General features: G+C 39.0%; 1 protein-coding gene across 2 annotated transcripts in view; it reads right to left on the bottom strand.

The window, feature by feature from the left end:
* Positions 1–17658, bottom strand: part of TOP2B (DNA topoisomerase II beta) — a 68931-nt gene extending 51273 nt beyond the window's left edge. For both annotated transcript variants that reach the window (XM_017506221.2, XM_017506222.2), the window contains exon 1: positions 16948–17658. In XM_017506221.2, coding sequence (XP_017361710.1) covers positions 16948–17016 — 69 coding nt within the window. In that variant the 5' untranslated portion in view covers positions 17017–17658. The remainder of the gene's footprint in view (positions 1–16947) is intronic.
* Between the last annotated feature and the right edge of the window lie 322 nt (positions 17659–17980).

Here is a 17980-nt window from a genome sequence, read left to right as displayed (position 1 = left end):
AGTAAGAAACCCCAGGCCTTTCTTTCCACATGAAGATGTGGATTCAACAACAACATACAATCCAATTGCCTTTGTGATAAATTCAGAAACCAATTAAGAGGTTCCTGCACCCCAGGTGAGCATAAAATAGTATCAAAGCTCATGATCTCCCTCCCATCTGCCCCAGCAAGGCAAGTTTGAGAAAAACAACAACGACAACAACTTTTCACCTTCTCCCTAGGGAGGAGCAAAAGAGGAATATACCTCCAATGGAATGTCTGGGGGCAATGCTACCCTAGAAACTTCTTGACTGAACCTAAGTATAGACAGGAACAGGGTGCCAGGTTGAGGGCCATTGAGAACAAAGGCAATCAACATGCTTTGGTTTAGCATTAGGCCCTGCAGTATCAGAAACCGACACAAGGTGGAGCTCCAGTACCGTCGTTTACTACAGCATGCGCGAGGCCACAGTATGGCGCGCCCGCACACACACACCAGGGAGAGGTCCTGAGTAGTAGACAGAGGCCAACCCCTTCACCTAAAAAATTAAATGCACGACCCCAAGGAGGATGCATTGCCATAAAAGATTTGTGAGGTTTCAGGATTCTCTAGTTAGATTAACTGAAGAAAGTCCTCCCAGTATGAAACCAGACTGCAAAGACTGGAGAGTTAGCTAAGCTTTCAAATGCCAAAGCCCTAACAGAAAATGACAATACAAAGAAACAGGGAAATATGGCCTAGTCAATGCAAAAAACTTAATTGCAGCCAGGTGCAGTGGTTCACACCTGTAATCCCAGCAATTTGGGAGGCTGAGGCAGGCAGATTCCTTGAGCCCAGAGCTCAAAGCCAGTCTGAGCAACATGGCCAAACCTTACCTCTACCAAAACAAAACAAAACAAAATTAGCCAGGTGTGGTTGTTCACACTTGTGGTACCAGCTACCTGGGAGGCTGAGATGGGAGGATAGCCTGAGCCCAGAAGGTCGGGACTGCAGTGAGTCATAAGGACACCACTGCACTCCAGTCTGGGTCACAGAGCAAAAGCCTGTCTCAAAAAAAATAATAATAAATCACCACAAATCGACCCTAAAGAAATGGAAATGTACTGTCATACAAAGAATTGAAAGTAACTGTCATAAGGATGCTTAATGAAATAAATGAGTACAAATGGGCAAACAAAAACTCAGTATAACAGTGCATAAACAAAAGGAAAAAAAAATCAACAAAGATAAAAACTATGATGAAGTAGCAAACAATATTTCTGGAACTGAAGCATACAATAAATTAATTGACAATACACTAAAGGAACCTAACAGTAGACCTGAGCAGGCAGAATTGTTTTAAATCAGCAAATCTGAAGCTGGGACTTTCAAAATTACCAAAGCAAAGAAGCAAAAAGCCAAAAGAATGAATAAAAACAGAAGGAGCTTAAAGGACTTGCGGGCCACTATCGATCAGAACAACATATACATCATGTAAGTCTCAAAAGAAAAGAAGGGGAGAAATGGTGAAAGATGGACATACAAATTAACGAAGCTCAGAGAATTCCAACAAGGATAAATCTAAAGAGAACCACACGAAGACACATTATAATTATGCTGTTGAAAGTCATAGAGAGAATCTTGAAAGCAGCAACAAAAAAGTCCATCATCAGGAACAAAGGAGTTTCTGTTAGATTACCAGCCAATGTATCAGCTGAAACCTTGCAAGTTAGAAGGAATTAGAGAAACATATCCAAAGTGCTGAAAAAAAAAATACTGCCAACCAAGAACATTGTAACTAGCTAAAGTGCCCTTCAAAAACTCTCTCAGATAAACAAATGCCAAGACAGTTCATCACCACTAGGTTTGCCCAAGAAATGATAAAGGGAGTCCCTCAAGTTAAAGCAAAAGAACAAAAAATAGCAACACAGAAACACAAAATTATGTAACTCCCTGGTAAAGTCCAAGGGGATTTCAAAAAGTTCTTGAAAGATGGAATTAAAAGATAAAAAAAAATTAGAAATTTTATTTCTCAACAAAAGCTCCATAAAGGTCAAGACAATTTTGTAAGTGATGATATCAGCCAATTAGTTAATCTCTAAGGAACTAAGGGTCTTGGGAATTTAACCATGTCAGTGCAGTCTTTTTACATTATCAACTGAAAAAACTAGGTGCCTTTTAAAGATTTAAGATTAAGTAAACAAAAAATGTCAGAAGGAGCGAAATCAGGACTATAAGATAGATGCCTATTTCTCATCAAAATGCTCATAACATTGCTCTTGTTTGATGAAAGGAATGAGCAGGAGTACTGTCATGAAGTAGAAAGACTCTGGTGAAGCTTTCCTGGGCATTTTTCTGCTAAAACTTTACCTAACTTTCTCAAAACACTCTCATAATTAGCAGATGTTATCATTCTTTGGCCCTTCAGAAAGTCAACAAGCAAAATGCCTTGAGCATCCTGAAAAACTGTTGTCAAAACTTTTGCTCTTGACCTATCTGCTTTTGCTTTGTTTGGACCACTTCCACCTCTTAGTAGCCACTGCTTTGATTTGTCTTCAGGATTATGTTCGTAAAGCCCTGTTTCATCTCCTATTACAATTCTTTGAAGAAATGTGTCAGGGTCTTGATTCCACTTTTATAAAATTCCCATTAAAAGTTTTGTGCTTGTCTGCAGCTGACCTAGGCACAATGGTTTTGGCACCCATTGAGTAAAAAGTCTGTCAATCTTTAATTTTTCATAAAGAACTGTGTAAGCTGAACCAATTGTGACATCTATGGTGCTGGCTATATTGTTTCTGCTGTTAATCACTGGTCTTTTTCAGTAAGGGCATGAGCGTAATTAATTTTTTTCCTCACAAATTAATGTAGATGGTCTGCTGCTGCAGGTTTCATCTTTATCATCTCATCTCTTCTTAAAACAAGTTATCCATTTGTAAACACTCATTTATATGGGGCATTGGCCATTAAGCATCAACCATTTCACACCATTCTTCCATCCAAGCTTCTCCATAAATTTGATGGTTGTTCTTGCTTCAATTTTAGCAGAATTCATATTGCTCTGATAGGGGCTCTTTTCCAACTGATGTCTTATCCTTCTTAGTACCTCAAACTAGATTTTGTTCAGACATATTATAACAAGTTAGTATAAGTTTATTTTGGTACCAAAATTTTGAAATCCATGCACAGTATTCTCATAATACACATTTTCCATGAACTTTTTGAAGACTATTTGTATACAGACAAATATGACATCTTCTAGTATTATAATATGGGTGTGTTGATCATTTTTAAATATGGCATAGAAATTTTTTAAGCATTAAAAAATAATTCTATGTATTGGAACTGAATTATTTTCTGAATGCAAAAAAGCAAAGAAAAAAATTCTAAATCTGTGTTAAAATATACACAGTATAAAAAGAGGTAAAGTATGCCATCAAAAACAAAGCAGAGGAGGGCAGAGGTAAAAACAGAGTTTTCATATGTGATTGAAGTTATTAATTTAAACTTTATTTTTATCACTTGAAGTTATGTAATTGCAAGGTAAAGTCAGGAAAATATCTGTAGAATATACACAAAGAGAAATTGGAAGAAAATCAAAACATGTCACAACAAAAAACAATCAATAAAACACAAAAGGGGGCAGCAAGGGAGGAAAGATGGACAAAAAAGCTGTAAGACATCCATAAAACAATAATCAAAATGTCAATAATTAATCCATGTCAATAATTACTTTAAATGAAAATGGGGCCAGGCACAGTGGCTCACATCTTTCATTCCAGCATTTTGGGAGACCAAGGTAGGCAGATGATTTGAAGTCAAGAGTTCGAGACCAGCATGGCTAATGTGGAAAAACCCTATCTCTACTAAAAATACAAAAATTAGCTGGGCATCGTGGCAGGCACCTGAAATCCCAGCTACTTGGCAGGCTAAGGAAGAACGATCACTTGAAGCCGAGGCAGAGGTTGCAGTAAGGCAAGATCGTGCCACTGTACTCCGGCCTGAACAGAGTGAGACTCTGTCTCAAAAAAAAAAAAAAAATGGATTAAGTGCCCCAAATAAAAGACACAGATTGGCCCATGGAATAAAAACACAAGATCCAACTATAGGTTGTTTACAAGAGACCTCTTTCCAATGCAAAGATGCACAAAGGCTACAAATAAAAGGATGGAAAAAGATATTCCATGAAACTGGAATCTGAAGAGAGTGGCTGTACTTACGTTAGACAACATAGACTTTAAGAAAAAAACTGTCACAAGAGACAGCGTAGGACATTATATAATGATAAAAGGGTCACTTCACCAATAAGATACGCATCTAACATTACAGTTCCCAAATTTATGATGCAAACACTGACAGAAGTAAAGGCAGAGAGAGAGAGAGCAACACAGTAATAATAGGAGACTTCACTAGCCCACTTTCGGTTATGGATAGAACAACCAGACAGAAGATCAATAAAGACACAAAGAACTTGAACATCACTATAGAATAATTGGACCTAACTGAAATACGCAGAACACTCAACAGCAGAATACACATTCTTTTCAATTGCACATGGAACATTCTCCAACATGGACCACATGTTATATGATAAAACAAGTCTTAAGAAGACTAATCATATAAGGTATATTTTCCATCTACAATAGAATTAAACTAGAAATCAACAGCAGAAGGAAAACAGGAAAATCCACAAGAAAGTGGAAGTTAAACAACTCACTCTTAAACAGCCAATGGGTCAAAGATGAAATCACAAGGGAATTTAGAAAACATCAGGAGACAAATAAAAACAAAAACACAACAGAACACTATTTATGTGACATGGCTAACAGTATTACACTTAAAATTAACTATCAATAAAGATCTCAAATTAACAACCTAACTTTAGATCATTTCAAAGAACTAGGAAATGAGCAAACTAAACCAAATTAATGAAAGAAAATAAAGACTAAAGCAAAGATAAAATAGAGAATAGAAGAACAACGAGGGGAAAAAAAAAAAATCAAGCCAAGAATTTGTTTTTTGAAAACATTAACAAAACTAACAAACCTTAACTAGATTAAATAGGAAAAAAAAGAGATAATCAAATAACTAAAATTAGAAATGAGAAGGGACATCATAATTGATGTCACAGAAATAAAAAAGATAACAAAAGGCTTATATGAACAAATATATGGCAACAGATTAGATAACCTAGAAAAAAATGAATACATTCCAAACATATAATCTACAAAGATTCAAGCACGAATAAATAAAAAATCTGAACAGCCCTATAACAAGGAGACTGAAGCAGTCATCAAAAACTTCCCAACAAAGAAAAGCCCAGGACCTGATGGCTTCACTTGAAAATTCTACCAAATAATCAAAGAAGAATTAACTCTTCAAACTCTTACCAAAAAATGAAGGGTAGGGAACACTTCCAGAATCATTCTACGAAGCCAGCATTTCTCTAATACCAAAACTAGATACAAGAAAGAACAAGAGGACTACAGAACAATACCCCTGATGAAGACTGATGCAAAAATCCCCCCCAAAATACTAGCAAACTCCATTCAACAGCATTTTTTTTTTAAGAGAGGGTCTCATTTTGTTGCCCAGGCTGGAGTGCAGTGGGGTGATGATGGCTCACTGCAGCCTCAACCTCCCAGGTTCAAGTGATCCTCCCACTTCAGCACACCCACACCCTCCTCCTCAATCCCCTCCCCGGACTGCCTGCCACCCCTCAACAACCCCTTCCCCAAGCAGCTGGTACTATATTTGTGCGCCACCACACCTGGCTAATTTTTAAATTTTTTCTAGAGACAAGGTTTTACCACATTGCCCAGGATGGTCTTAAACTCCTGGTCTCATGAAATTCTCCTCCACTGGCCTCCCAAAGTGCTGGAATTACAGGCATGGGCCACCATGCCTGACCCAACAGCACATTAAAAGGATTACACACAATAAGCAAATGGGATTTATACCTGAAATGTGAGGATGTTTCCAAATATGAAAACAAACCATTGTAATACACCGTATTAACAAAATGAAGGGCAAAAACCACATTATCATCTCAACTGATAACGGAAAAAGCATTTGACAAAATTTAACACCCTTTCCTGATAAAAACACGTAACAAACTTGAAATACAAAGAAAATACCTCAATATAATAAAAGTGATATACAAAAGGCCAACAGCTAACATCACACATGCTGGTGAAAGACTAAAAAACTTTTCCTCTAAGATCAGGAACAAGGTTCGGATGCCCAATTTTGCCAATATTCAAGACAGAAGTCCTAGTCAGAGCAATTAGCCAAGAAAAGGAAATAAAAGGCATACAAACTGGAAAATAAGTAAAATTACGCTCACAAATGGCATAATCTTAAAGTTGATAACCCAAAAGATTCCACATAAGAACTCACAACTAATAATTTCACCAAGTTGCAGGATACAAATCAACACACAAAAATTAGCTATGCTTTCATGCAGTAACCATGACCAATCAAAAAAGGAAATTATGAAAACAATATCATTTACTATAGCACCAAAAAGGATAAATTACCAGAGTAAACTTAACCAAGGAGGTGAGAGTAATGTCAAAATACAAAACATTGTTAACAGAAATGAAAAAAAGATACCAATAAATGGAAGGGCATACCATTCTCATAGACTGAAAAACTTAAAATATTGTTAAAATGTCCAAACTATCCAAAGTGACCTACAGATTCAATGCCATGCCTATCAAAATCCCAATGGTATTTTTTGCAGAAATACAAAAAAAAAATTTTCAAAAATTCATATGGAATCTCAAGAGGACCCATATAGCTAAATCAGCCTTGAATCAGAAGAATAAAGTTAAAGGCCTCACACCTCCTGATTTCAAAACCTGATTTTACTACAAGAAATCTAAAACACTGGCCTAAAGACAGAATAGTGAGCATGGAAATAAATCCTTGCATAAATGGCCAAATGATTTTCACAATAATGCCAAGACTGCACATTGGGGAAAGGACAGTCTCTTCAGCAAATGGTGCTAGGAAAACTGGGTAACAAGCAAAAGAATGAAGTTGGACTCTCATGCCACATACAAAAATTAACACAGAGACCTAAAAGTAAGACCTAAAATTCTAAGACTCCTAGAAAGAAACATAAAGGAAAAGCTTTGAGATATTGGATTTGGCAATGATTTCATGAATATGGCACCAAAAGCACAGGCAACAAAAGCAAAAATAGACAAACAGGGTATCAAACTTAAAAATTTCCATGCACCAAAGAAAACAACAGACAGTGAAAAGGTAACATATGGAATGGAGAAAATATCTGTAAACCATTAAAGGGTTAATATCCAAAATAGATAAGGGGCTTCTATAACTCAACAACAGTAACAGAATACCCTCATTCAAATGGATTAAGGATTTCAATAGACAATTCTCCAAATTAGATATGTAAATAGTCAACAGCATATGGAAAGATACTCAACATTATTAATGATAGGAGAAATGCAAATCAAAACCCTCACATCTATTAAGACAGTCATCAGAAAATAAGTGCCAGTGAGGACGTGGAGAAACTGGGACATTTCTACACTGTCAGTGAGAATATAAAATGCTATAAGAATTCTATAGCCATTATGGAAATAGTATGGAGGTTCCTCAAAAATTAAAAATAGAATTACTGTATGATCCAGCAATCCCACTTTTGGGTATATAGCCAAAAGAATTCAAAGCAAAATCTCAAAGAGATATTTGCAGACCCATGTTCATCACAGTATTATTCACAATAGCCAAGAGGAGGCACAAAGCAACCCAAATGTCCACTGATGTACGGAGGGATTTTTAAAATGTGGTATGTAGATACAATGGAGTATTATGCAGCATCAAAAAAACACAGAAATCCTGACATGTGCTATAACATGGATGAACCTCAAGGATATTATACGAAACAAAATAAGCCAGTCACAAAGGACAAATACTGTATGACTACAATCATATAACGTAGCTACAGCAATCAATATTGTAGAAACAGAAAGTAGAGGGGTGGTTAATCAAGGGCTGGGGGAAGTGGGAATTAGTGTTTAGTAGAAACAGTTTCAGTTTCGGAAAATGAAATACTTCTAGACACCCGCTGCTTAACAGTGTAAATATATTCAACACTACTAAACTCTACACTTAATGGCTAAGATAGTCAATTTAATGTTCTATGTTTTTTACAACTAAAAAAATTGAACATGTGAAACGTAGTTAACTTTGCCTAATACTACTTGTAATTTTCTCTACTAAGAACAGAAATACTGTAAAATAAGTGTGACAAATATGTGACAACATACTTTTTTCTAAATATCATATGGCAAGTATTGAAGAAAGAAAAAGAGAAACCATTCTACTTAAAATAATGAGAAGCATTAAGGGATACATATTATTTATAGAATACAATGGAAGTCATTTGCAGATATTTCAAATCAACTCTCAATTATAATATTCAAACAGCTTATAAAATTTGACACAGGGCATGGTGCCACATGCCTGTAGTCCCAGCTATTCAGGTGTCTGAGACTGGAGGATCAATCCTCTGAGCCCAGGAATTTGAGACAAGCCTAGGTGATACACCAAGCCTCTGTCACAAAAATAAAACAAACCAAAAAAACCCCTTAATATAAGCCCTTAAATGTGGACGTTTCTATGAGTTAATAAGTTTATAATTACTATACTAAAAATAAATTGTGTTAATCTTTTATTGCTCTAGTTTTTTGTTTGTTTTTGAGACAGTCTCGCTCGTCGCCCAGGCTGGAGTGAAATGGCTCAATCTCAGCTCACTGTAACCTCCGCCCCCCGGGTTCAAGTGATTCTCCTATCTCAGCCCCCCGAGTAGCTGGGATTACAGGCAACCGCCACCAGGCCTGACCAATTTTTGTATTTTTTTTTTTTTTTAGTAGAGACGGGGATACACCATGTTGGCCAGGCTGGTCTCAAACTCCTGATCTCAGGTGATCCGCCCACCTCGGCCTCCCAAAGTGCTAGGATTACAGGTGTAAGCCACTGCACCCGGCCCCTGCTCTAGTTTTTATAGAAAATTTATATTAGTAAAGATAATTAAGTATTTTTAAATTAGCTTATAAAATGTAATGTTTAGTGGACATTTGAGTATATATAAAAAATGAGCCCATTTTTGAAAAAAAAAAAAAAAAAAAAAAAAAACTACACATAGGAAAAAATGTGAAATATACCCAACAGCCCTACAGAGTAGAAATACATGTGATTTCTATTTTTTTATATATGTTTTCTAATTTCCTACAATAAATGCAAAAATATGTTAAAAGCTTATTAGCCCATACATGTGAAAATATAATTAAACTAGAATAAAACTGAAGGTTTCTTTTCCTAAAGGCAATGTTTATACTTACTTATTACTTCTGCAACCCCAACTTTCTCACTAGACTCTATGCAAAAACATAAAATCAAAATACACCAATAAGACTGACAGCCTTGGCAGGGTAGAAACTATAAATTAACGCTAGAATCCAATTTGTCTTTTACGTTCCCATTCTCAACAAATGGTGATTTACATTGCTCACTGGCTCACTAGTGGCAAACACAGGAGGTTCTCCCCTGAGATGTTTATAAGTTTTTCTAACAGAAACCTGAAATAATAGTCTCTTTCAACTCCTGTTTATCAGTAGAAAGTTGTACCCTAGGCAATGTCCAGGCCACTAAAAATCAAAATCTGGGGTTAAGTGGAGAGAGGGCAATTTACCGAGTTAATAGGATGATCCCATCCCTAAAACAGTATGCATATTTAAAACAAACCACCTTTGGCCTTAGAAGAGAAGCTAAATAAGAAACCTATTCTGCACCTCCTCCCTTGCTGTTATCATCACTATCTCTAGCTCTTAAAAAAATGTCACCCTGGGTAGCTCTTCAGTTTTAACACTTTTGCTGACAAAATTCAGAAAAGAGAACAGGAAATTGCTTTGAACAACCACAAACTAGCAAACCCGTATCTACATGTTCATAAAGGCACCTCAATTCTACAGATGATAAAAGAGAGTGATGTATATTTGACACATGTAGGCTAACAGAGTTATGCTCACTTAAGAATCTGAAAAGTATCTTTTGATTTTACCTTTTCTTATTCTGACATGTTCACAGTAATAAGATACCATGTACTATAGCAACTGCTCGCAGTACTCCCCATTGAATAAAAATTAACAATATGCCTTTAAAAATAATAATTTACTGGCTAGGCGCAGTGGCTCACATCTGTAATCCCAGCACTTTGGGAGGCCGAGGCGGGAGGATCACAAGGTCAGGAGATCGGGACCATCCTGGCTAACACGGTGAAACCCTGTCTCTACTAAAAATACAAAAAATTAGCTGGGTGTGATGGCACACGCCTGCAGTCCCAGCTACTCGGGAGGCTGAGGCAGGAGAAACACTTGAACCCAGGAGAGAGAAGTTGCAGTGAGCCAAGATCGCGCCACTGCATTCCAGCCTGGGTGACAGAGTGAGACTCCATCTCAAAAAATAATAATAATTTACCAAGAGCATTTTGAATAAATTTGCATTGAGACTTAGTAACAATTGAAACCTTATGATTTAAGTTTATTTGTAATTTATTTCCCTTCCTTAATTTCTGTGAACAAATTACCAAACTACTTATAGTAATAAAAAATTCCAGCATCCAATTACATTGAAATCTAACAAATCAAGCCAACATTTTCATTCTCATATAAAAGACAATGAAAATGTAAAATAATCACTATAGTAAGATAAATTTCCTACACATATCTAAAAGTTGTTTTAATTCTATTCTTTTTCATTTATAAACATGATATAGCATCATTGACTTTTTCTGAATTTCAAAAGCCAGCTGCCAAATTAAAGCATTTGGGGAAAATTTTAAATTACAACAAAAAATATCAAAATAAACATATAAGCTATATATTCTAAATATTAACCTATCTTATGGCACTTTTGCAATATTGCTAATGCCAATAGAAATACAGATTTAATACTAATCGCAATTTGATCTTTAGCAAGAACACTTCTCAATCATCACAAGAAGATGGAAAACATTCCAGTAAAACCTCCTATTTTTCAGAATGACTATATACCACGATCATTCTGTAAAACAAAACAAAAGATTCTTCAATGGACAGAGTTGTCACCTGAAATATAGAGATTTGGCAGAAGCACCCACGGTTCCTGTTTTTCTGAGGGAGAATGAATTGCTGACAAAGTAGGTAAAGGAGATGGTTTGCCAGTTGGTACTAAAAAAGAACTGAGCCACTCATTCACATAATTAACACAGAAAGCTCACCATCACCAAGCCTACAAGAGTGGAAATGGGGGCTGGCAGCCTAGCAACAAGCCCCTTCTTTTACCTTCTTCTGTACAATCTCCTCAGGCTTAACATTAACCTTTTATAATATCTCCTCTCTTCTCCCTCAAGGCTCCCATCCCATGTTGTTCATTCTAACCATATTTCACCTATATGGAGAAGCCATGTTATGTACCCACCATTAATGAAGCAAAAAGCAACAAGTTGTCCCCTGTCTAGGCTTCTTCAGAAATACCCTTCTAAACCAAGGCACAAGGGAAGAGGTAGAGTTGAGAGAGAGATACTTAAGACAGTAGCAAATGCTTAGACTTCTGCTATGAAAATAAATATAAAAGGAATGAAAATACCACTGGATTTAAAAAGAAGCAAAAATGTATGTGTGAACCCATCTGGGAGCTACTATGTGCCAAGCACTACAGGAATTATATGGATAATCTTAATTAATCCTCATATAGTACCTGCATGAAATAAATACTGTTATCATAATTTCTTTTATACAGATGAGATAGATAACTAAGGTCAGGACAAGTGTTTTCCCAAAGCTAACAAAACTACTACTTGAAAAAGGTGAATTATGAAACTAGGTGATCTGATTTCAGCCCATACTCAGCATTATGCTATACTAGATACACATATTCTGAAAAGGAAATATATTCCTTAGCTTTTTGTATGAAATAAAAGGTTAGTAGAAAAAGATAGGTGTATCACAGATGTCTCTTTATTCTGTCATATCAGAGTATAAAAGATGAGTTGTTTTGTCTTTGAATGTTTTTAAAGTTGGAGGCTCTGTAAATGTCAGTTAAGAACATGTCTGGTTTAAATTTCACCTATGCCTTAACCATGTACCTAAGAGTTTGTTACCTAATCTCTAAACCCGTTTTCTTCTCTGCAAATAGGAATAACTATAGCTACTTCAACTTTTTGTTAAAATGGGGTTCCATGTCTATTAAGATTTTCAAAAATTCAAGAGGTTTATTTCTTAAAATGTACTCAGTAAAATGCAACTGTTGCCACCATCTAACAAACAAATCTGGAATGACAGGTAATGAAGTTTTTTAAAAAGTGCCTAAATACTGCTATATCATCATGTACTTCGGAATGTATCTAAAAAATACTGCTACTTAAACACTTCTACTAATGAGAGAAGACTTTTTAGGAGCTCAGTATGTCAATTATCCAATTTGTTAATAACTGAGAGTGGATTATGTATCCAGATCTTTGCTCAACACTATAAAGGACATAAACAAGGAAAATACATGCTAACTTCAGAAGTTTATAATATTGTTAAAGCAAAGTTATCATGTATGAAAGTTACATAAAAAAGACTTGTTTTATGATTCATGAGAGAAACATTCAATGAAAGAAAAAGATGAGAATAAACTGGAAAATAATGTGATGAGGTTCTGAACTAGCACTGAAGAGTAAAGATTTAGACTAGTAAAGAGAAGTTAAAGAGGAATTCCAGATGAAAGGCAAAGACAAAGTGGCAAAAACAGGCATAACTTGCACCGGGGACAGTGAAAAGATAAACCTAACTATGGAGACTATAGTAAATAAATTACACTGGAAAGGGCACATGGTTTATGAAAGTCTGGCTCAGCAACTTAGACTTGCAAAGTAAACCACTAAAGCAAGGTTCTTAAAACAAATCTTTAAACAATATTTAAATACACAGTCATGTTCAATTAGAGATAGTCACAGACCAAAAGATATTATATGGTTCAAAAAATTTTACTTTTAAGAAAACTACAATGCTATTTGTGGCTACGTAGTTTTTTTCAAAAGACATTTAACTGTTAAAGATAAATACTGAAATATTTTCAGATAAAGTGATAGACCCCTAGGATTTGCTCTGCTTAAAAAGAATGAGAAGGGAGGCTGGGCGTGGTGGCTCACGCCTGTAATTCCAGCACTTTGGGAGGCCGAGGCAGGTGGATCACAAGATCAGGAGTTCAAGACCAGCCTGACCAGCATGGTGAAACCCCGTCTCAAAAAGAAAATAAGAATGAGAAGGAATTAAGTGGGTGGTCTTAAGTTGATAATTACTGGAACTTGAGGCTAAACAGAGGGAAGCTTGTTATACTATTCTGGTTACCACTTTTTGAGATGCTTAACGTTTTCCATTACAATTTTTTTTTTAATCTACTGAGTTAGAATATTATTAGGAAAAATATCAAGTCATATAACTATATTCTAACATTTCCACAAATGTATCTGCTACAACCATTTACGATACAAGACTGACAGAACGAACCAGAGTATTATTATCTACTAACCAAAGCTTTACAAATAATTAATTCAAGAAACACGGGCCGGCCACGGTGGCTCACACCTGTAATCCCAGTACTTTGGGAGGCCAGGAGGGCAGACCACACTGTCAGGAGATTGAGACCATCCTGGCCAACATGGTAAAACCCTGTCTCTGCTAAAATACAAAAAAATCAGTCAGGCATGGTGGTGCGTGCCTGTAGTGCCAGTTGCTTGGGAGGCTGAGGCAGGGGAATCACTTGAACCCTGGAGGCAGAGGTTGCAGTGAGCTGAGATCGCACTATTGCACTACAGCCTGGCAACAGAGCAAGACTCCATCTCAAAAAAAAAAAAAAAAAAAAAAAAAAAAAAAAAAAAAAAAAAAAAAAAAAAAAAAAAAAAAAAAAGAAGCCCTTGTAACTGCTACACATTTTAAATCAAAATAGCTTTGCCATATTCATATTTTTCACTTTTTTTAATTATAAAAATTCTGGTGAAGATACTACAAATCAAACATAAACCAAATGAATTATTAAAAGAAGTTGGCCGGATGCAGAGGCTCATGCCCATAATCCCAGCACTCTGGGAGGCCGAGGCAGGTGGATCACGAGGTCAGGAGTTGGAGACCAACCTGGCCAACATGTTGAAACCCTGTCTCTAGTAAAAATACAAAAAGTAGCTGGGTGTGATGGTGCACACCTGTAAACCCAGCTACTCGGGACTTAAGGCAGGAGAATCATTTGAATCCAGGAGCTGGAGGTTGCAGTGAGCAGAGATTGTGCCTTGCCACTCAGTGCTCTAGCCTAGGCAACAGAGCAAGACTCCGTCTCACAAAAAAAAAAAAAAAAAAAAAAAAAAAAAAAAAAAAACGAATTAAAAAAAAAAAAAAAAAAAAAAAAAAAAAAAGTTAATGTTAGTCCTAAAACCACTTGGCTTTGTGGTTTCAGATACTGAAGGGTAACTTTTCATGCAATGACAACATTAACAACACATGCTGGCATCCGTACCAACAGTAGTTAATATCAGCAACACATGGCATACAACCCCCACCCAGACTAAAGAAATCAGGGGCTAATTCTATTTTTATTTCTTCCTGTTATCCACAAGCAGGTGGCAACATAACACCAGCTTCACTAAAGCAGACTAAGTTACCTCTCTCAAAATAGATGACCACTGCAATAAACCCCCAACTTGTGCAAAGGAAAAATTAATCTGTTTTTACCCCAGCTGAAAGATATTTTATGTAAAAGCAACTGCAATCTATTATTTCAAAGTGTGCATTTCTTGAAGTTCACCAATAATAACAAACATTCACTAAGCCCGGCACAGTGCTACATGCTATCTCATTTCATTCTCAATGCAACCTTATTTGACAGAGTAAAAAAAAGGCTTAGAAAGGTTAGGTTCCTTGGACATAAAGTCCAACTAACTATACGTGTTGGAGCCAGTATGTGAACCTGCATCAGCCTGACATCAAAGCCCATAACTATCTCACTATATTGCCTCCCATAAAATCAAACCAGTCTATGATCAATGATGTATATTATGGACATAAAAATGCTCATATAACCTAACTTAAATTTAGAGTAAGCATCAACTCTTAAAGACGACTTATAGGAGTGATTATCTTTTTAATAAACTTCTAATTCCGTAAGATATACTCTATAAACAAAAGACTAAGTGTTCTTCACTTCTATTTTACTGCATTTCCCATATTTCCCATAATCCACTTGATAATGAAAATTCCTTTAGTCGATAAGTCAATTTTAGTTTCAAATGGATTTTTCCTATATTGAATGAGATGCTCCACGTTTTGCTAAGTTTATTGGCAGTGAGTTTCCTATGGAGCTTGAAAGAAATAAATTGTCATTTAATTATCTACGAAATTAAATAACAGGAAATTAAAGTACTGCTATCAAATGTTAGGCCAACAATCCACCACGGAGCAAAATGCTGACCATTATAGAACCGAACGTCTTCAGAGGGAACACCGATCAGGCCTCAACACTTTCAAATAGTCTACGAGAACTTACAATACCAGTTAGCTATCTAAGTCCATTTTCTGATGTCTGGTTTTAGTAACAGGGGTAAAAGCCATTAATTTTGAAAGTCATTCTTTTGCACGCATGCATCCATCTCACATAGTCTCTACTGCAAGTCCACATGGACCACTAACTTCCTATCTGACATTTCCTCTCCCGGCTCTAGTCCCTCCATATTTTGATTCTACACAATTGGAGTAACATACAACATTCAGAGAATTTCCACAGTAAGAGCCTGGCAAGTTATTTTGCAGTGTACCCTGGCACCACAAACATAAGTGATTGCAATGTTTTGCTGCTGTAACACCTTTTTATAAGAAGCAGTTGTCAACACAGCACCAATTGCTACTCAACTCACCTAAACCTCACCCAAACAAAGAGAAAATGAATTAAGTAACAAAATTGCCTATATGAAAGCTCCCTTGAGGTGTTTAAAACAGGGAGGGTGGAATTAGACATCAAAAGTCCCAGAATAATATAACACTTTTTACTTTTCTCCAACATACCTAGTCAGTGGACTAGGCTGGGTTTTCTGTATCAGAAATGACCCTGGTCTGAACCCGACGCTGAGCAAGTGAAATTCTGGTGAATTATCGATCTGTCGTGGGAATCAGTCTCCCTTCCTCCTTCCGCTGCAGCTACTTCTACTTCCCAGCAGGAACTGAGCGTTGAAATCCTTTAACTCCAGGACTAAGCATTTCAGCCACCTCTCCGGGACATCCATTCAGCCCCCACCCCATTACACCTGCGATGCTGACGTAGGCAAGCACTTCTTTTAATAATCTCCCTCTGACAGAGGGACGACCTACAGTATTAACTGCTGTGAAAGTCGTCCCAAATGCGCTCTCAATTGAATGAGGCTTTCCAAACTGAAGTGCAAATTGCTGTAGAATGCCCCATCCATTCTTCTCTGAGAGATCAAAGCCCCAGAAAGGGCCGCATTCAGCATACACACACGCAGACCCCTTTTTCCAGGAAACTACATTTAGAGAAAATGCTGCCCCACACAGACACACTTGCATTATCGTCATTCCCACCATTTCGGGCCCGGCTGCCCTGGAAGAGCCTGGGAAAGAGGAAAAGAGAGGAAGCGGGGGCTACAGGTTACGTTCATGAATTTGTCCCCCCAAAGTTTCAAGTACACATTACGCTCTGGCAGCCAAGGATTGCAGACAGGTACAGAGAAGAAAGAAAAGGCACGGGGAGCGGGCTGGGGGATTCTGCAGGCACAGGCCCCAGTGGAGCCCCCGTTCCAGGGACGGGGTTTCCCTCCCTTTCCCGGGCCCCGCCCGTTCGGACCCGCGGAATTCCGCCCCCGCCGCGGGCCCGGAACAATGCAGCCGCCCGGACCCCCACCCCAGCCGGCAGTCCCGGGGGCCCGCCACTCACCACCCAGGTCAGTGCCCCGTTGCCGCCGCCCACGCCGGCTCCCGCGCCGCAGCCACCCGACTTGGCCATGGCGAGTGCCTCCAGCTCACAGGCCCCGAGGCCGCAGCCGCCGCTCCCGCCTCCCTGCCGGCCGCCGGGCCCCGCCGCTCCGCACCCGCCGCTCCGCTCGCCGCACTCCTAGCTGCGCCGACACCCGCGCCCCATCGCGAAGGCTCGGAGGGGACGTCCAGCCGAGGCCGCCGAGGAGGCCGCGCCGCCGGCTGCCCTCAAACTCGAGGCGCGGCGTCCGCGTCGCCCGGGCCTAGCGCCGCGGCTGAGAAAGCAGGGGGTGACCCGCAGCGGCCGAACGGCGGCGCTGCTTTCTCGTCCGCCCGCGGGCGCCGCTTCAAGCCGGGCTGAAGCCCGGGGGTGGGAGCCGCGAGGTCGGCCGGGGAGCCCTGGGCGCTCGGACGTGGCGGAGACGCAGAGGTGCCTTGTCCTTCTCACACTCCGCGAAGGCCAGCAGCTCGAGTCGCCAGAGTCGTCGCCCCGGTCGCCGCCGCTGGTTCCAAGGCCGCCTTCGTCAGCCGCGCTGCAGCCCCGGTTTCCTCACACACACACACCGAGAGGGACAATAAACAGAGCCACCGCCGCCGCCACGGTCACCTCCCTCTTGTCCGGCATAACACCGCACACACACATTTGCACACCGGGGAGAGAGGGAGGGTGCGGCGGCCGCCCCCGCTGTCAGTCAGCGCCATGCCGTCCAATCGGGGCCTTGTCGCCACAGCCTCTCGGCCAATCCCAAAATTCCAAGCCCCCTGGAGGGGCGGGACCCGAGGGGGAAACGTCATTGCGGGTAGCAACCGAAAGGAAGACTTGGGGGTTTTTGTTTGTGTGTGTCTGTGGGTTTTCCATTTGAAGGGAGAGCAGGGGCTGCTGTCAAGGGTCAATTGAGGGCGGCAAAGGGAAAGGGTCGAATTGGCCTCGGGTCGATTGTAATCCTCCAAGCGTGCTGTTTACTCTGAGACCTACCCGGGGAGCCAGAGCGTTT

Source organism: Cebus imitator, unplaced genomic scaffold, assembly GCF_001604975.1.
Source record: "Cebus imitator isolate Cc_AM_T3 unplaced genomic scaffold, Cebus_imitator-1.0 Scaffold351, whole genome shotgun sequence".
Taxonomy (NCBI): Eukaryota; Metazoa; Chordata; class Mammalia; order Primates; family Cebidae; genus Cebus; species Cebus imitator.
The sequence above is the reverse complement of the archived record's forward strand: the minus strand, read 5'-3'. Positions and strand labels throughout refer to the sequence as shown.